General features: G+C 40.5%; 1 protein-coding gene across 6 annotated transcripts in view; it reads right to left on the bottom strand.

Annotated features, from left to right (window-relative positions):
• Positions 1 to 590: 590 nt before the first annotated feature.
• DTNB (dystrobrevin beta) overlaps positions 591 to 19,975 on the bottom strand; it is a 99,454-nt gene continuing 80,069 nt past the window's right edge. For 5 of the 6 annotated variants that reach the window (XM_058164697.1, XM_058164696.1, XM_058164693.1 and 2 more), the window contains 5 exons: positions 15,322 to 15,481; positions 14,174 to 14,263; positions 9,719 to 9,781; positions 8,945 to 8,981; positions 591 to 7,252 (listed from right to left, as the gene is read on the bottom strand). In XM_058164697.1, coding sequence (XP_058020680.1) covers positions 8,977 to 8,981; positions 9,719 to 9,781; positions 14,174 to 14,263; positions 15,322 to 15,481 — 318 coding nt within the window. In that variant the 3' untranslated portion in view covers positions 591 to 7,252; positions 8,945 to 8,976. Of the gene's footprint in view, positions 7,253 to 8,944; positions 8,982 to 9,718; positions 9,782 to 14,173; positions 15,482 to 19,975 lie in introns of those variants that run through there. The other variant, XR_009152876.1, reaches the window with a different exon arrangement.

Genomic DNA, 19,975 nt, shown 5'->3' on the forward strand with positions numbered 1-19,975 from the left:
AAGCAGGTATTTTTTCAGTTAGGCCTTCTTCAGCTATTAGCTCTCTTTTCTCTGAATAGAAAGGTTTTCCTTTAATTTTCATTTGTGAAATATTATTAGGATGGAGGCAGGGAGAAAGGAGATTCTTTGCAATTAAAAGTAGTTTGGAAAAACTGTTAGCAAATCATATTAGGAAAGTTTTAACTGTCCTATGCCAATCATGACACTCTGCAGCTCTTGTCCCCAGTCCTGAGATTACATTTGCCTTCTCAGGTTAAGGAACTTCCTTCATCTTCACATTCTGCTGCAGCTGATTGGCACATCAGTGGCCATTGGGATTAACAAGACCACGATAGCTGTCTGCCTGAACCTACTCTGATTCTGTTTTATAAAATATATATATACAAAAATAGATATTAAAGTAAATGGTAAAATCGTGTCTTAAATAAATGTCAGACTCTTGTCCGAGAGTAACATTTTTGAAAATAATATCAGTTTAATTTTGGAACCCATCATCTCTTTGGAGGATTTTGTTCCTTGATACTTGAGTTGAGCTAATGTCTATATTCACCCTGAATTTTATCAGATATTCAAGCACATACAAGAAGAGATGGATAGGACTCATTTATTAAATATTTGGCAGATGAGAAAACATGGCTTCTAGTTTACAGCTTTCTATTAGACTTGTTCCCAACATGTACAGGATCTCCCATATATTTTTAACAAACTTTAGTGAAAACATTTGCATTCACACATTCAGGAATTCTCATACACATATACACATTCACCCATGCACGAGTGGGAAAACAGTTGTAAACTGGACTTATTACATTCATCCTCACATTGGTTCTCACTGTACCAAGCTTAGCTTTTGGTGGGCTGCGTAGTAGACAAAAAAGTATTAATTGCCAGTTGTAGAGCTAGTATTGTTTGAGATCCAGGATGTATTAAAAGGAAAATGCATACATTCACACATACACAGTGCACAATTTCCTTGCTCTCCACATCATAATTTCTAGAGAAATTCCGCTTCTTTTTTTCTCTCTCAACAGGGAAACACAGTCCTCCACTGCATCTTGGTAACAGTCAGCATAGTTGGCTTGCCTTCCATATCTTTGTACAGTATCATACCTACCCCAGTGATAATGTGGTCAAACTGTAGCAGTGGCAACTGGCAAGCCATAATCAGCAAGGGCCAAACCAATTTGTCTGAAGTGATGTAGGGTTTCCTGCCTAAGCAAGGGGTTGGACTAGAAAATCTCCAAGGTCCCTTCCAACTCTGTTATTCTATTCTGTTCAATTGAAAGCATCCAGGAATAAGGGTGGGAGGGAAGCTTTGCTCCAGCACCTTCTTTGCATCCCAGGGAGAATATTGGCTGGCTTGCCTTTAGTTTCCATGTGGAAGCATGGATCTGTTCTGCCTCCTGTTTGGTCTAGCTGCTAGCATATTTTATCTCAATCACAGCTTCACTTAGAATGCCTAGACACATCATGGCTGTATTCACACACCAGATCAAAGACCCAGCAGCTGCATTTGCACATGTGAAGCCACATTATTTTAGTTTTGTTTACGTGGTTTAGCATGGTGTTAGTCTAGGGTCAACATACTGAATGAACTTAGAAAATGGGACTGGGTGAACTATCAAAAATTCAGTAATCAAACTAAGCATGTTGTATGACCATAGCAAATCTTTAATTCCTGCCTACTGATGCTGATTCCCAGACATGTGCCAACAGCTGCAGGTTCTTCCCTGTCCTTTCCAGAATGTCCTGAGGAAGAGAATCGGTCCTTTTGAAGAACACTAAAGAGGAGCAGCAGCTTTCCCAAAGGAATCTAATTTCTGTATGCAGAGCAAAATCTTTCTGAACTATGAGTCTATATGGCAGGCCAGAAGTCTGTTTTATTTTAATCTGGGCTGGCATATCCACTGCCCTCTCCCATAGCTGCAAGACAAGTCACCCAGAAAATAGGAACAGCAAAGCCCCTCAGTTGGGCCCCCATGCTGTCCCAGAGCTCTATCAAAGCCGTTGCTTCCAGAATCCTGCTGCATCTGCTCATCTTTTCTGGTCATTCACATTTGTTCATACCTACCAAAGTGCCCTCTACCTACACACCAAATTACTTGGACATAAAGGAATGAGGATGATTCATCAAGAATTCACACCTGGTTGTTCTGCAGTTCTGATAACCAAAACCAAATTCTCTTCTCAGTTCCCTTCTCCAAGGAGCTGGTTTTGAGGGACTATTTGTGGACCAATCAAAGCAATAAAACTTTGCCATTTGTGTATGTGTGTGAATCAGACAGACAGACAGACGGAGGGAAGGAGAATGAGTAAGGGAGAGAGAGAGAGAGAGAGAGAGAAGGTGAACAAGAGCAGATAAACTTTTTTTTTTAATTTACATTTATATCCCGCCCTTCTCCGAAGACTCAGGGCGGCTTACAGTGTAAACTGGCCCATTTTGTTATTAAAATATTTTAAATACATATCTATTTTCCATGTTTAACATCTCTATGCAAACTCTTGTGTGGGGACAGGTAATTGTACCTTTACAATATCTTAGAATGCTCTAGTCCAGTAGGTCGAAACTCCTTCTTTTTGGTTATCTTTTGCTTCATTCAGTGCTCTCCCCTCCCCCCAATACTGTAATACCCCAATACTAAAACCAATTAACATGACATAAACAAAAGCTATTCAAGAAAGCAGAGACTCCTGAAAACCTCACTTGTCCTCTGCTCCTGCTCTCTCCTTTCTCTATCGGGATCAGACTAAATTCTGTTCTAAAGGCTAGCCATCCAAGCTGAAACCTCAGAGAAGCTTTACTGCTCCCTTTTCGGAGGCAATTTATTTTACCACACTGATGCCACCCATGTGAAGAAGTTACTGCCTTAGCATTGTGAGCCAGATGTGCACAATGGATCTGAAATGTTGGTCTTCCCCAACAGCAGCAGCACCACTCAGTGACTTCTGAAAAAGGAGGCTCACCTTAACTACATTTACATGCGACCCATCTTCCTATCATGTGACTCAGTGCCTGCATTATTCCTGTTTCTAGTGCCATACTGCACCAAGTAGACAAAAGACGGATGCCTCTCTGTTCTTTCGCATTCACAAGCCATCTTTGGATCTGACTCCAGCCTCACAATCTTGCCTGACTCTACTCATAAACCAATAGCGATATATTGTAGGTTTTTCTTGGCCACATACTTCAAAACCACAAGGTAAGATTCGAAAGAAATGTCTTTTGATACGGTGAAAAATTTCCACCCCTACAGTAACACATTTTGGCTACAAAATATTCATCCACGGTTAGCAGAAACATAGTTTATTCAGTTACCCATTTTTCTGGGCTCACACAATACACTGAGATATAAATTAATCACGAAGCCCGTTTGTGATTAGTATGTCATGTGAACGTAGTCTAAGTTCTCAACTTCATTGGATCTCTTGTGAAAACAGCAACTGAATGCATTTTGAAGAACAGATGACTGGGTTTTGTCTTCCAGCCAAAAATATTAGACAGCACCAAGCCCTGCACACAGGCCCTGAGAGCAGGTCTTTTCCAACTGCAGTTGGAAGATCTGCCTGTCTCCTGGCTTTCAAAGGCACATTCACCATATTGAAAAGCATATTGCAAAATGCTTTGGAACAGATTCCTCTCCTTGCCAAATCCAGGCAGCCAAAAATGTTTTGCCTGAAATGCAAGAGTTCACACCTAGAGAAAGAAAGCGAGCCAGAAGGTTTGGCAAGCATGCATGGGGCAGCTGGAGTAGCAAAGCCAAATTCTCTGGGGACCAGCTAGCTAAACCAGTCATCTTGGGCACATCTTCAGTAATATAATTGCCAAGATGTTCCTTAGCAATGTTGTGACCCAGGCCCAAGTAGGTAGTAGGAAACTCAGTCAGTGAAAAAACAAACTTTATTCGAACAGCTGAGAATTATTTCATTCCCAGCGTAGTTCAACTAAATTAAAGCAAATTCCTCCCAACACAAATTCCTCAGTCCTATCATAAACCTTGGTCCAATTAGGCAAACTGCCAAAGGCCTTTCTTGGCAAACGTTCAGAAGTCAGATACAAAAATAAATGCAAGAGGACGAACCTACCAACGTTTTCCGGAAAAGCCCAAACGCTGTTGCTGGTCTGTTTTAAGCCTTATGGGAGGGGCCAATCATCTCTTGGCCCTACTCCTGAGTCATCCTCTTTGCTTGAGCTGCTCTTGCCTTCTGGCAGCTCTTCTCATGTGTACATTAGGAACAGGCTCCTCCTGTTCCTCTGCCTCACTACTATCAGTCTCTGGAGGCTTTGGAGTCCGCACCTCACTTCCCGATGGCCCTGGCTTCACTTCAGCCCCATCGCTGTCTGACTCTGTTGCCAGCTCTGTAGGCTGCTGACGGACCACAAGAAGCAATGGATGGCAGAGAAAGAGCCTGACCTCTTATTTTGTCTCTTTCTTGCCAAATAATATGGATTTTTTTCCCCATGATTTCTCTTTTCAACTAGGTCGGAGATGGTGTTCAGAGCCATGCAGCATCCTCAGATGAACTTTTTGTGTGTTCAGGGGCATTCTTCATTGTACAAGAGAAGGAATCCAGTTCAATTTGACACTGCTTCCCTCAGGACTTTGTGGCTGTTGAACTTTGGCCAACAGCTTAGTAATATACCCATCTCCCAAGCCCAAGTGTTACAGATGAAGAGCAGTTTGGAGAAAGGAAGTACTTCCTTGGCTCTTGGGGAATACAGATGGAGGGATGAGTTATTAGCTCCTCTATGCACCTCAGCCTGTCAGGACAGCTTAGAAACTGCCTTAAAGTATACCCAGAAGCGCTTCAATTCCAGTAATATGAAGCATATGCTAATTACGCTGTAGGCTAAAACATATACACTGTGTTGTGGATGAAGTGATCCAGACACATGGCACTGACACAAGTGCAAGGGTAGGAACCTTTCATTTGTCTTATCATCGCCTGAACCGCTGATCCTGGAATTTCATACCTTAATGAGCTTTTGTGTTACAATCTCCTCCTGGACTGGATTGCAAGAAAGGGCAGAGATACAACTGCATGAGAGTTGGTCTCTGGAGGTAGCTGACAGCAGGAAGAGAAGCTTCAAAATGCCAGGCCTTTTCAGCTGCAAAAGACAGGCAGGGCAATTTGAGGTTGGTTGAAAGCTGCTGTTCCTAACTCCTGAAGTTGGCATCTTCGTGCATAGAAGACCTACTGTGAAATCTAGCAAACCATCTCATCCAGCAAGACCTCATGGTTTCTAGTATGGCAGGAGATGGAAATAATGTGTTAAGCAAAGATTATATGCTGTCATGTACTTCAGGATTGGGCAGAAGACAGAACAGGATCTACAGGCAGATTTTTGATTCTGACATCATTATGGTAATGATTTTGTACTTTCAACAAGGTAAACAGCCTCTGGAATTTACTCCATTCTTGGTGACTATGTAGATTTCTAAATAGTTTTCCTTGCAACTCTATGTAAATGGCTCACTATTGGCATCCACTAGGTTTAGCTAAGTTTTTCTGTTCATCTACTATATATGACGGAGTCAAGTCATGACAGAGGAACCTAAATATGATCGCTGAATTGGAGAACCTCTGGTGCCAATGAGATACGCCTTGCATTGCTAAAATGGTTAAACAAAATGGTTAAAAATCCTCCAATTTCTGATTGTAGGTTTTGCTGTGGCCACAATAATCCCAGCTTTGGATATTTGTCTGTATGTATTTTTATAGCTACGGGCAACTATTTATAATACAAAGACTAAGCAGCACTTCATTTATCTGAACCAACAAAATAGGACAGATGTAGAACGTCCTATATGACAGTACAAATAGCTCTTGGTCCTACAACTAGAGCTTCAGATCTTCAAAAACAATCAGTTGAATATTTGTGACTTTCTCTTACTTCTAAAAGGCAATATGGAAATTGTAAGCCTGCTCCCTGGAGAACCAATACATCCAGCCAGCTCAGTCAGAGTTCCCTCCAAGGCTACTCCACCTTTCCCTCAGAGCAGGGGTCCCCAACCTTGGCAACTTTAAGCCTGGTGGACTTCAACTCCCAGAATTCCCCAGCCAGCTAAGCTGGCTGGGGTATTCTGGGAGTTGAAGTCCTCCAGGCTAAAAGTTGCCAAGATTGGAGATCCCTGCCTCAGAGCAAGCATCTGAAAGAAAAAGGGAATCACTTATGGATAGAAGGGAAGGAGAGTTTTCTCAGCCACCAGAGCAGCAGACTGACTGGCATTTGATGTTGGAAAGGGCATTAGGTGATAGCCGTACTTGCTTACCAACAGCTTTCTTCCACTAAGCCATCATATAAGGCTACAACCAGAAAGCCACCTGTTCTGAGAATTCTCTAAAGGTAGCTGCCACATGCTGGACTTTTCTCCCATCCTTCTCCTGACATTAGGACTGGCGTAAGATCCACTAGACTGCTCACAGTGAAAATCCTCATTTTAATGCCCATTTCATAAGTGAAATTGAGGGCACAATCTACCAAGTCATAACTCAATACCACCCTCACTGAAACAAGCCAGCTGCACAGGGCATGATAGTGATAATGCTCTAGTGGTACTCTCATTCGTTTTGATAGGACTGACAGAGAGAAATCTCCAGCTGAACTGACCTTGTGGGCCAGACCTATCCATTTACCACTAAGCAATCTTTAATGGTACCCAAGTCAGTTGACTCCTGGCAGCACCACCATCTGTCTCACCGGCACTGTGTGACATGCATTCACAAACAACCCAAGCAACCTGCCATTCACAGACAAAAACAGCATTCTGAAAAGGCAAGAGGGGCTGCCGCCACATCAGAATCCACAGCCAGCATTCATCTCCGTTACTTGGTGAAGAAATTCAGCTGGTTGCAAGTCTGCTCATGGGGGATTTGAAGATCACAAATGTAACTGCCAGAGCATGATTAAGGTGTGAACAATGAAGCCCAGGTAGAGAATGGGGACAATTCACAGGAAGGCGGCTTGCATTTTCAGAAGCCATTATTCAAAAAGCTTTCTCATTGAAACAGAGATGAGGCTCTGTCCAGTTAGCACTGAACACCTACAGAAATAGGACATGCAAATTTAAGGAGATGCCCCTGCCCTGCCCTGCCCTCCCCCCAGAAAAGCCATTGTGTCTGTTGGAAGAAGACTGCTCCCCTGCAATTGTTGTGTTAGTCACAGCTTCACAATGGTGGATGTGTCAGTTGGATCATGCCTCTTCTGAAGGATGTGGAGACATCTTTAGAATAGGAGCTCACACCTTGTAACCTGTATCAAAACATAGAGAATCTCATAGGACACCTGTCCAATAAGAGATACACCCAGAATTTTAAATCTGACTAAAAATTAGTTTAGCCAATGGTCAATTTAGCCAACTCGCTCTTTTCTGTGTCTCTCTCCTATTGTCAAGGTTCTTTTGTAGAGAGCCAAAAATATTAAATGAGGCTTCAAATATTTTTCTGTTTGCTGCATACACATGCCATGTGCATCTCCTTAAAAAGCTACAGGCATTTCAAATTGTTTCCAGATCATAGTCCCAGTAGGTGATTCCTTGAGGGCTCCAAGACCCACATGAAAGAAAAATTCCTTTTGAATCAGCATTCACTGGAAGCGCGGTGGGATCTCTTAGCTGACTGCAAGAGTACAGCACAAAGCATTTTAAACAAGGATGGGCATAATTCCACTAAGAGCTAGTAGATCTGTAATACGGAGAGTCTAGAATTCATCACAGTGAGGTCTCCGATGTTAGGATTTCCTACATTCCCAATCTCTCTCCCATCCCATCTCCTTTGAGGTAGCTAGCAAATAGGATTTTTGTGTGACCATAAATACAAAATGCTGAAATAGCCATCTGATTCCTCTGAATGAATGCTGTCAGGATACGCCTAAACCACACCAGCTTTCTTGGCAGAAGAAAGAAATTTCAGGGTTCTGTGAAATCCAAAACCTTGCTACAGAAGGTCACAATTTGAACTACATGTCACCTGTACTATGTGGGACAGTTATCACTAAGATTGTTGGCATTCGTTATATAGCTCTGGTACAGAACATACATTTAATGTGCCAAAGGTGCTAGGTGTAAACCTTGGGATGTACATATAGGAAAATAATTCTTTCTAAAACCCACACGAGTTTGCTATCGTCAGTAGAGTACACAGCCCCCAAATCTGCCTCTTTATTGACAGAATTCTATCTTCCTAAACAATATTTAAAATATGAAACCTATTAAGCAATACTCACTGGAAACCGATATTGTGACTTTCAGGTCATCAGCCAGGACCAAAGAACATAAGTTATGAACATTGCTGGATATGATTCTTACCTAGGCTGAGAACAGTGTTAAACCTGGGATGGTATGTGTAATTTATGTCTATAGTTCACTCTGCCATGAAGAAAAGTGACTCAACTTTCTTTTTAGCTTAGATGGGGCTAAAAAGACTCATCCAGTGACCTCCAGTAAAATGTCCACATGAAGTGGGCAATAAACATTACAAGATCCAATCTGGGTCAAACACGGGGACCACAGGTTTAGTCTTCTGAGCTTCTGGACTTGTGCTGGAGCCCATCTTCACGGAACCTCTCTCTACTGGAATATGTGCTTTGGGCAATTCTGTGAGTTGTATTTATGTGGTGCCTTTCTATTGGTTGATGGGTGTGTTAATGGCTGGCAATTGGTTGTTGTTTCCTTGTGCTGCCAAGCCCTTGGCTCCTAAGTACCTGATAAGCTGGTGGTAAATCAGCCCAAGGGCTTGGCAGCACAAGGAAACAACAACCAATTGCCAGCCATCAATACACCCATCAACCAATAGAAAAGCACATAAATACTCTGTAGCAGGATACTCTGCTATTATCCTATTCTCTGTCTGTCTATGAAGAGGAAATGGTAGACAATGTTTCTGATTGAGCTATAAGAATTACAATGGCTTCTGCTTGTTTGGAACAGAGTAGCCATACACTTACTTAAACCTCTGTCTGGTCCAGATTTTTTAAATTTAACCTGCAAGAAACAAAAGAAAATTTGGTAAAACCCAAGATCATTTTTATTTTCATGTTTAAAATGTGAACGTTATATCTCTGAAACAAGCATATGTATTAGGTCTTAGTCAATTTTTAAAAACAAACTTAAAAATAGTAATCCAAAGACAAAAAAGGCAAGTTAAATTAGTAGTGCACTGTTCAGTAAATTCCATTAATAATAAGGAACTATGAAATGTCTGGTGGACAAAATACGCCAATAGGTGAGCAAATATGTATGCAAAAACATATGAAAGTCAATCACATCTATGATATCCTCAGTATCAGAGATAATTGTCTTGAAAATAGCTTGAACTAACATTGTAAATGCTTCCTTTTCCATGCCATTTGGTCTCCATCCATATTAGGTTTTGCGGAGCTATTTTTGTACCTAACCATCTATTAAGGTTGATTAAACCAAAATGTAAGAAGTTAAAATGGGAAGCCATCTAGCTGATCATTATAAACTAGATGCCAAAAGAGTCATTTGTGGAGTTCTCTGCTGCAGCTGGCAAATATACATCCTCTAGCAACAGGACTGACTCATACCTATGTCAGTGTTGGGAACAATGTGAAGTGTGCCCTGTGCACTTAGATTCAGGTTTCTGATTAATCATTGACATGTTTTAAATTTGAAGTGTGTTAGGTTTTTTAGCACATTCCAAAACTTGTCATATACCAGTACTTGTTTAAAGGAAGTCACCACAGCTTTGCTTTTACCTCGGTCCTTCCCATTCTGCATCTTGTCCTCCTGTTCTTCCTCCTCACCTCCTTCCTCTCCCCCTAAGATAGAAAATAGCCAGCGGCAATGAGAAAAAGTGAGGGGTTAGCTAGGGAGCAGGAAGCTGTAATGGCAGGAGACTTAAGAAGATCTGCTACTCTTTCTATAGCACTGGCACTAGCAATAGCACTTAAACTTATATACTGTTTTACACCTTTATACCTTTGGTGGGAAGGTAACAGCGTTCCGTGCCGTTGGCATTGAGTCATACCGGCCACATGACCATGGAGATGTCTTTGGACAGCCCTAGCTCTTTGGCTTTGAAACGGAGATGAGCACTGCCCCCTAGAGTCGGGAACGACTAGCATGTATGTGTGAGGGGAACCTTTACCTTTTACCTTTTTACCGTATTACAGTGCTTTACAGTCCTTTCTAAACGGTTTACAGAGTCAGCACCCCAACAATCTGGGTCCTCATTATGCCCACCTCGGAAGGATAGATGGCTAGGTCAACCTTGAGCTTGGTGAGATTTGAACTGCCAAATTGCAGGCAGCTGGCAGGCAGCAGAAATAGCCTGCAGTACTGCACTCTAACCACTGCACCACCATGGCTCAGAGGTGACTCAAGGTGTGATTCCTTCTTCAAGATGGCATGACCAACAAAGACAAAGAGGGCAGCTTTGGTCTGGATCTCAGGTTCTATCTGGAGCCCAGAAGTAAAAAACCTTCAACCAGATTGGTACAACCAAACATCCTTTTAACAGAAAACTGAATCCAGAAATTAAAAGAACTGAATGGTACATTCAACAAAGGATATATTACAGCCCCTCTTAACCTTCCTGAGCGGAGGTTGCATGAAAATAAATTAAACAGGATTCTAAAGCTTAAGTGTGTTCATTTAGTAGGGGAATAACCCCTCTGTATATACCATGTATGTTGGTTTCAAGTTATACTGTAAAATTCATTTCTTAAAATATGCACTATGTAGACAATTTCCTAAGTACAGGGCAGAAAGGAGTTGGGCAATGAACTGGAGTACACATAGAATATGGTTGGAAAGAACAAGAAAGAGGAAATATCTCACAAGAGAAAAGGAACAGGACTTATGAAGAAAAAGGAGGGTGCTTTTTCAGAGTAATAAGAGGAATGTATAAGTGCAACTTTATTGGCTTAAATTGTGGTCTATATTCCAAAAATGAGTAGGGCAATTTTAGGCTTCAGGATTTTAAGAGGTTCTTTAAAGTGCTGATTTTGTAACTTGAATTGTCTATAACTTTTAAAAACTGGGGCTGTATTTTAGCCCCCACCTATTCTGAGGGGGTCTGTGGGCATCATAAAAAGAGATGCTGGAACTACCTTTTTTGCACCACTGCTGTAAGTCCAGCACAGGGCAATGGAGCTCCCATTTGGAAATGGGAGCAGGGATGAGCATGTTACAGAGATGTAGATTACTTGCTTTCAAGGCCAATCAGCTATGTTTGCTTAGGAGCATGGAAAATGACATTTAAAATGACCTATTAAAATAAACAGACCTATGGCCTTTATGCAAAATCCTTGAGGGAAGATTGTAACTAATCTGCTTTTTTATTTTGTAATATAGAAGGGCTGGATTTTAGCCATATCTCCTTTTGGCTTCCCTGGCTGAGTCTAATGAAATCACTTTCTGATTCTTTTAATAGTCACTCAGGATGCTGTAAATCAGAAAAAAACCAGATTATACAGATGTAAGGTTTCAAAATCAGGCTCAACAAAGATAGAGAGCGTTGGGAAGCATGCTGTTTTATCATGGCTACTGCAGTCATAAAATGCCCAGCTCAGCATTAGCTGTTGGGGAGTCCTAACTCCAATTGTTTCTCTTGATTTACACAAATGAGAAGGGGTTAGATACTTTCCAGGATCTCCTTGTCTGCCTCTCATCAAAGTGGGTGCCTGCAGTTTGTTTCATCTATCCTTTGCCTGAACTGCAAAGAACTCAGCACAACACACAAAACTTGGATGCTGAACGAATCCCACTTTTTACAATTTGTATGCATCTTTTCATCTCCAAAATAGAGAAAAACAGTCTGGCCAATTCAGTTCAGAGCCTCACATTTCTATACTGTTGGAACCAATGGCTGCAGTTCTGGAGTCTACAGAGACTAAATGTGCCTGGATTAGTTCTGCAAAAACATTCAGCAATTTCCCAACTAAACAAAAAGACATATAGAATATCTTGAAAATATTAGCATACGGTCTCCAAAGGCCATGTATTTGCACGTGAGAAGCAGTTATTGGTTTGCTGCAATCCTTGTTTCAGTTACCATACGAAAGAGCACTGGAGTGCCCAAGACTGCTTTCTATGAATAAATCAGAACACCCTAGAAGCTGCTGTAATTGTGTCACATGCTACCTATACCACAAGACCATGGATCTATGACTAGCATGAAATATTAGAGGGCCTGAGTAAATTCTTTGAATCTTACTGAGATTGATATCACAGAAACAATTTAGTCAAAAGCAAGCATCCAATTGAGAGCCAACCTAATGTCTTCTTCAGGAACCCTCCCTAGCTGTATTCATCACATGTAAGTCACGCGACCATTTTCGCTAGGAGAAGGACAGGATGTCACCAGTACTAAATTATTTGGGGGCCTGCTATTATTACCCACTGGAATTCTATTATGGAACCTGAGCCTTTTGTACAGAGTTGACAGCACTCTCTATGTCTTTCCTGGCCTCCCTATGGAGTTTGCATTCCGATCAGGCTCTAGCATCTGGTTTCTCCAGTGCAGTTTTGTGACCTTTTTGTGACCTGTTTAGCCCAACTTATTCCCTTGCTTGGCCACGACTCAAAGAGAACTAGATCAAAATCTACATGCATATGTACCCCAGATGATTTCTCGTATGATTCAAGCTACAGAGCTATAGCTACAGAAGGAACTGCCTAGTGGCCAGGTCATCCAAGGAACAAATTATTTCCCTCTTTAGAAGTAACTCCAAAAAACTGGATAAATGCAATTATTTTGTTTTCAACGAGCTGGTAAATGAAAATGTCTTGATTTTGTAAAGCTCCAGGAATATGCCCTGTAACATGAGTTTGTAAAAAAATTTCAAAAATTAAGATTCTTCCTAAACTTAAAACTAAGTATGGTTTGATTTTAAAATTAAATTCAGCATTTCTGATTCTAGTCTGTTTAATTTTTAAATATTCTAGTGGAAACTGATGATTAGCCTTTTTGTCTACCTAGAAAATAGATGTATCTATGTGCCAGATTTGTGAGCCAGACTTGTTCGTTTGTTTAGGTAGTTATATAAGGAATAGGGCTCTAATCTTGTCTAAGTTGTAACTGTTAGGTCTATATACCAATGTTTTTTAAATGCTGTAAACATGCTGGCTAGGGAAATCACATATCTTGATGCTGCCAAGTTTGAAGAACCCTGGTTTAGATTCTCACTTATTTAGCTGTATATATTATGAATGATTAGTCATTAAAAAAGAAAGGACAGCTGCAAAACTGCCTCTAAAATATATTACACTGAGGCATCCAGTCTTTTTCTCCTTATGCTGGAGGATACATTTCAATTTGTCTATGAATTATGTCTATGTTGTCCTTTAAAGCTAACCTCTCTTGATATATGCATGTACCTTTTGGGCCTCTGTTCTCCAAACTAAGGCTGTCTTCCAGATTTGTTTGACTACCGCTCCAAGCACAAGCGTGGAGTGGGCCTTGGAAATTATAGGCAACACATCTGGAGGAAAATCAAGAATCTAAATATTTAGTGAACTGCATATCATCACCTACAACTATCTAAATTCTGCAGGAAAAACGTATTTCACATTCTGCATCAGCCCATTTGGGCAATTACAATATTTTCAACTCTATCCTTGAAACTGATTAATTCCTCTGGCTGGCCTTCCATTCTGCCAAAAATTGTTTTATGTTTTGATAGCAAGTGTTGGATTACGGAATATGTACGCCTTGAACCAAAGCATGGAGTTTATTTTATTTATAATATAAATGTGCTCAGATAAGCAGGAAACAAAATGATTCGTATTAGCACAAAGATAAAATATAAATAAAATTAATACAAATTTTAATTTATTTCCTAAAATTTCCTACTTTATTATTTTCTTTATTAAGTTTATTTTCTCTAAAATAGGAAATACTGTATTAAGTAAATAAATTACTTATTTAAATTACCATCCTAGACTAGTATTTCTCAATCTTAGTGCCTTTTAGATGTGTGGATTTCAGCTGGAGTTAAAATCCAACATATTAAAGGCTCTGAGATTGAGAAACACGGCCCTAAACAACATATTTATTGTAACTTATTTTGTTGAGGAAAATTGTATTAACATTTGGACTAATTTCTCAGTTGAAAGCCTCCCTACAGAAAACATCATTGGCACCCAAAATGTGCCTGGCAGATTCCTTGAGTCTTTTGCTTAGATTAATATAGAAATTTTTTGCATACCTGAATGAAGCTCCTTCACCAAATATGACATTGTATTGGTAATTGAATCAGCTGCTACCAGCAAATCGTTACGGAGGTTCCGCCGAGTTCCTGAGAAAGGGTGATGAAGTAATATGCAAATTCATCGTTCTAAGAAAATTAGTGGCTGGCTGTAACACTACTATAACACTTTTATATTGTGGACTTCAATAACTAAAGTCGAAATTATTCTTATTCCCCAATCCAAAGATAAGTTCTGTCTTTGCTAGGATGGCCTGTGTTCCAGGAAATATTGGTGAGAATCTGCACCTATTGTAAAGACTGATCCTAAGGGTGCTTCCTCACTTATGCATTCATTGACTATGTAGATCAGTCAACAAGTGATTTGACTCCTGTCTCATCATCTCAAAGTGACCAAGCTGAGCAGGAGAAGAGGTATGGCTGCTGTGGCAGTTCCTTGGAAGGTGGTGATCATGGCAGCAGCAACCATAGCCTTCCATAAGTGAACAGTTGGCCTTCCTGGAGACAAGAGGCAGGTGTGACTTGAGGAGGTGGTGGTAGCTACCATGGTGACGGGAGGAGGGGCAATATTAGAAAAAAGATGTGGTAGCAAGGGAACATCAGCCAGAGCTGCTTCTGTTGCCTGCTGCAGAAGAGCTCCTGCCAACTCTCCCAGTTGCAGTTGCTGGAGAAGTCACGCAAAGAAGGAATGAGGTAGTCAGCAGCAGAAATGACTGCCATAGCAGCAGTCCCAGTGGGGACTTTGTGTACATCCCAGGCAATGTCAACACTTGCTGTTTTCAACAGGCTATGGGGATGACCTCCCAAAAGTACTTGGGCAATCAGGTGGTGGCAGTGCAGTGGATCTGAGCATGCTCCATCTCTGTCTGAGTGAAATGCTTAAGAGAATAACAAGCAGTTTGCATGAATAACACAAAATTGGCTAGATAAAAACCTTGCATATGTGAAACACAGAGAAATCAGTGGAATAATAGCAGAGCACTTATAGGACACAGTGGATGCTTTTGGTGTTCTTCTGCGGAAGTGTATTTTAAAATACTTCCTAAAAATAAATTGTGCACTTTAGAGCTTTTATCTTCTCCCTCCCCATTTCTTCCCTCATACTTTTATGTATACATGCACAAAAGGGTATGTGTATTATGGCTCACCTTGTGCAAATGCTTCCTGGACGTCTCCACCAACACCAGTAAGTGAATCTTGGGGTACATGAGTTGGGGTAGAACCAGCAGATGTGGACCTGACTGGCATTGGCATAGAGCGCCCAGCCCCATGGGTAGGGGAAGTATGTGGAGAACCAGCTGCCTGAGCCTAAAATAAATGGGAAGCCCAGTTACTACATTTCCTTGTTCAACAGCTCTTCCAAAATAAAACTCCAGCAGCATATGTCGCAAAGATGAACGACAAATCCTCAGACAAACATTCTCTGTCTCATACAGCATGCAAACTCTACTACTGGTACATGCAGTTTATAAACCATTAAGGCATTCTTTCTAATCTGGTGTCCTATCAACTCCAGACAACATAGTCCATCTGGAAGGCATAGATTGGAGAAGGCTGCATTAAGACAATCTTGAATTTCTTGGGAGTGAAGGCAACTGTCTCATGTCTAGGTGGGCAATCTGATCTACTTCAGCTTTCCCCAGAATGGGCATCTTCCAAATATGGGAAATGGTAGCTTCTAGGCTTCTCAGAATTGGTCATGCTGGCTGAGGAATTCTGGGATATGAAGTCTACCAAGTTATGGAAGGTTTATTTAATCTAGTAGCCACAGCTCACCAAGGTACCAGGAAAAAAAGAAATAATTCTACTTCCTAAAAGCCATTTCACTCTGGCTAGGAAGTGAAACCTGGATCCTTTTGCCCACAAGTAAATATGCTATCATTAAGGAAAGGATCCTTCCTAATTATAAATAAACCTCAAGCTGTGTTAGATGATTGGTCAGTGTATACTTATTCTCTGTTCTAAGGCAGGGATCATCCAGCATACTAAAGCCAAACTAGCTAAACACAATTGCAATCACATCGAATGCTATGCCACATTAGTATGGCTTAATGGGTAGCCTGGTTCACACTATATGCAAAGACAACAGCTGTGTTTCTACAATACGCTAAACTGCAAACAACTCAATCCCATTTAGCCAAGGTTTGCATATTGTGCGACCCCAGCTGGTAAGAGATGCTTATCTGAAATTCCAGAGGCAGCAGTATTATGCCACACCTGGCCTAGCCGATATTAAGAGTGAAATGCCTAGAATTATGGATCTCATCAATCTCTGCCTCACTACTTACATTTAGTTTGATGGACAAATATATCAGCACATCAGAGGAACACCCATGGGATCCCCCCTCTCAGGACTCATAGCAGAGACTGTAATGCAGGATTTAGAAACCACAGTACTCCACATGCAGTATGCAACCAAAAGTATGGATGTAGATATAGCTGTCAATCATAACGCAAAGAGAGCAATTATAGAGAAGACAACCAACAGCTTCAGTGGAATAAAATTCACAAAAGAAGAAGAAAACAACATTATCCTCCCTAAATATCCTCATCAACAGAGGATACAATGGCAATCAGAAATGCAAGGATTGAAAACAACCCACATTAACTAAGGGCCAAAGTAACAACATAGCCTCCTACAAAAGGAGCTACATAAGTACATTATTCAGATGAGTATAAATGCACTACAACAGGGGTGTCAAACTTGCGGCCTGCATGCGTCACGTGCTGGTCCCAACCCCACCTGGTTTAGCAAAGGGGGAAAAAAGTCCCATTACGTCATGTGATGCTGCCATGATGTCATGAGTTTGACACCCCTGCACTACAACAACCCAGAACACTAAAAAAGGAAACAGACGGCCAATACCACATCTTCCAAAAAACTGAATACCTGCACACTTTTATCAAAAAGTGCTTGACTACTCAACCCACTACAACTAACACAAATTATGAAAAGTATAATACTACCATACATCAAAAACATCTCAGAAACAACCAATAGACAATTATGTATAATTGACATCACCATAGCAAATTAACTAACTAAAGCCCTCTGAAACACTCAAAAGATCTAGTAGCCCAAGAAGGAAAACAAGAGTCACTTACAACATACAGTACTGCAATAGCTACTATGTAGGATAGACATGGAGAAAACCAGCAGAGTAAGTCAGAAGACACAATAAAAACTTTTTAATATCACAACACGTGGTCAGATACAATCATAGATGCAACTGGAAAAATGTGAACATCCTACCTACACCAAGCTAAGTCCAAAATGCTAGGGAATTTCTGGAAATTTGGCATTCAGACAAATCAGTCATCAGTAAACACATAGAGACAAGCCACATTTACAGACCTTTCTTTTTTTTTTTTATTGAAAAAGTTTTAAAAAGCAAAAACATTTCCCCCCCTTTTCCCCCCCTCCCTCCCAGAAAACTCCCTTCCCCCCTCCCTTCCCCCCCCCCCCGGCTTCCCGGGTCAATCACAAGGTATTGTTATACATAAACCAAACACAGAGTAAAATTTTCCCTTCTAATCCAATTAACCTCATCCAAATCTTTTCATCTCCCAACCCCTTCCCCATTACAAAAAATAATACTTCCTAATTATTCAAAGGCAATCTGATATTTCTTAATCTGATATCTCATTTACAGACCTTTCAAAGAGACAATAAAAAAGCTAAAAAGGAAAATGAAAGATAGGAACACATCCTTTCCAGCAACAAACAGTGAGATAAGCAGGGATTAATACCAGACAAACAAGCAATCAGAAAACAATCTCCTAAGGAACTACCAAGGAGAAAACCACATCCCCACCAACATTGGCAGGACAAGCTGTGGCATACAAAGAGAGAGCAAATCCCATACCCACTAGCACTGATTATGCATCTGCACGCAAACAACCAAGTTCAGAGACCACCATGGACATCACAATGGGTAAGAATGACAGAAAGCTGACAATATACATTGCAATCAATTTACTCAGATAACTAGCATTATACATAATGGTCCTACATTGACTTCTACCTGGACTAGTGAATAAAAATGGAAAACCGGAAACTAGCACTGCTATGATAGGATTAACGTTTATATATTCCAAAAGGACCCAGAAGTGAGTTTTCTATGTGTCACTATACCTATCTTTAATTTTTAAATCCCGAATGCTTTAATTCTTTTTTTGCAACATTTTTTACTTAATAATTTTATTTCAAATTATTAATGTATCGAATTTGTTATAAGGTAACATATTGTATATACAGTAAATTACTACAGTTGTATAAACTGAATTCTACTTTGACATAGTATCGAAATATCAAGCGAAGAAGAATGAATTTGAGTTTCTCAGCTGAAGTTTGTACCCCGTACCAAAGGCATAAACATTCAGCATACACACAACTGGCATTAAATGATGCATAAACAGAGCTGGTAATGTGTTCTCAAGGGGGCTGTATGTGTTGTATTCACTGTCCACATATGAATGGATTCTGGGGAATTAGCTCTTCAGTTATGTTGGTGTAATAGTGAAAAACCACAGGGGAGAAAGTTTGGAGATTAATTGACTCATTGGTCTGGCTGGGGGATGTAAGATACTGTTGAAACCTGATTTGCATTACAGAGTCTATGTTGCTCTATGAATATCTACGATTTTGGTCAGGAATAATTTGAATAACATATCACTGATGCCATGATTGGACAGAAACCACAGTTGTACTCACCATGAAAATTAAATTGGTGATATTCGTACTTCGTTATGAATCACTTCTTGTGAATGAGAATGAAAATATTTCTGATTTTCCAGATGGGGAAAAGATCAAGCTATGCAATGAATGCATGCTGGGACATTATAGCTGACCAAAAGGATATGAAGGAATATAGAACCAAACACTTCAACTCTTGGGAGGCTGCCATTCTCCAAGTCCCAACAAGAAGCAAGCACTGACCTTTCCTGCTGCTTTGTCCAGCTAAGTAATAATTTAAGGGAGAGGTGTCAAACTCCCAGGGTCATGGTGTCGTCATGTGATGTATCGCAACTTTCCCCTTTTTGCTAAAACGGGGGTAGGCATGGCCAGCACATGACACATCTGGCCCGCGGGTCACAAATTTAACACCCTTGATTTAAGCCCCTTTTTATACCAAACTCAGCTTTTGCTAGGCTTGAACTGAAAGTTAATCACGTTTCTTTTGCTCACAAAGTTTTTTTTTTACCTGTTACTTCCTTTCCAACTGTCTGTTATTTTATTAATTGATGTGTAAAGTAAGCTTTGCAAGTCTTGTCTTTGATGTGCACACAAATGGTGAGACACACTCATAGCTGTTTTTGGACTGAGCATTTGTGACTAATACTGTAATTACCCATTAACATGCATAACCTCTGCACATCCTCCCATATTCAGTTCGTGTCGTTTCATCTGGTTTTTATTCCTGTTTTCTTTACCAGAAGCAGCTCCAACCTTTGAATCACATTTGCTACTATGGAAACCTTACTGTCACAGAGTCTGGAAAAGGAATCTGATGCCCTTGGAAGCGAAATGAAGTCAGTTTTTACAAAGCTAAATTTGAGGAGTGCCGTGGTGGTTGACCCCTGATGCAAGACTTCACTAGAATAAACTCAGGTAGGCTTTGCACCAGTTCTCCTACTGACACTCCAGTTGCTGGGCTTCGTTGCAACTATTTCTCTCAGAGTAAAGGCAGATGGCAGAGTCACATAATGGTGGATGTTGGTATTTTTCTAAAGTTTAAGCTGACCTTCAAACAAGACCGTACACAACAATTAGCTAATAACTGGATTCAATCCTATCATGGA

The sequence above is a fragment of the Ahaetulla prasina genome, chromosome 1, assembly GCF_028640845.1.
Source record: "Ahaetulla prasina isolate Xishuangbanna chromosome 1, ASM2864084v1, whole genome shotgun sequence".
NCBI classification, from domain to species: Eukaryota; Metazoa; Chordata; class Lepidosauria; order Squamata; family Colubridae; genus Ahaetulla; species Ahaetulla prasina.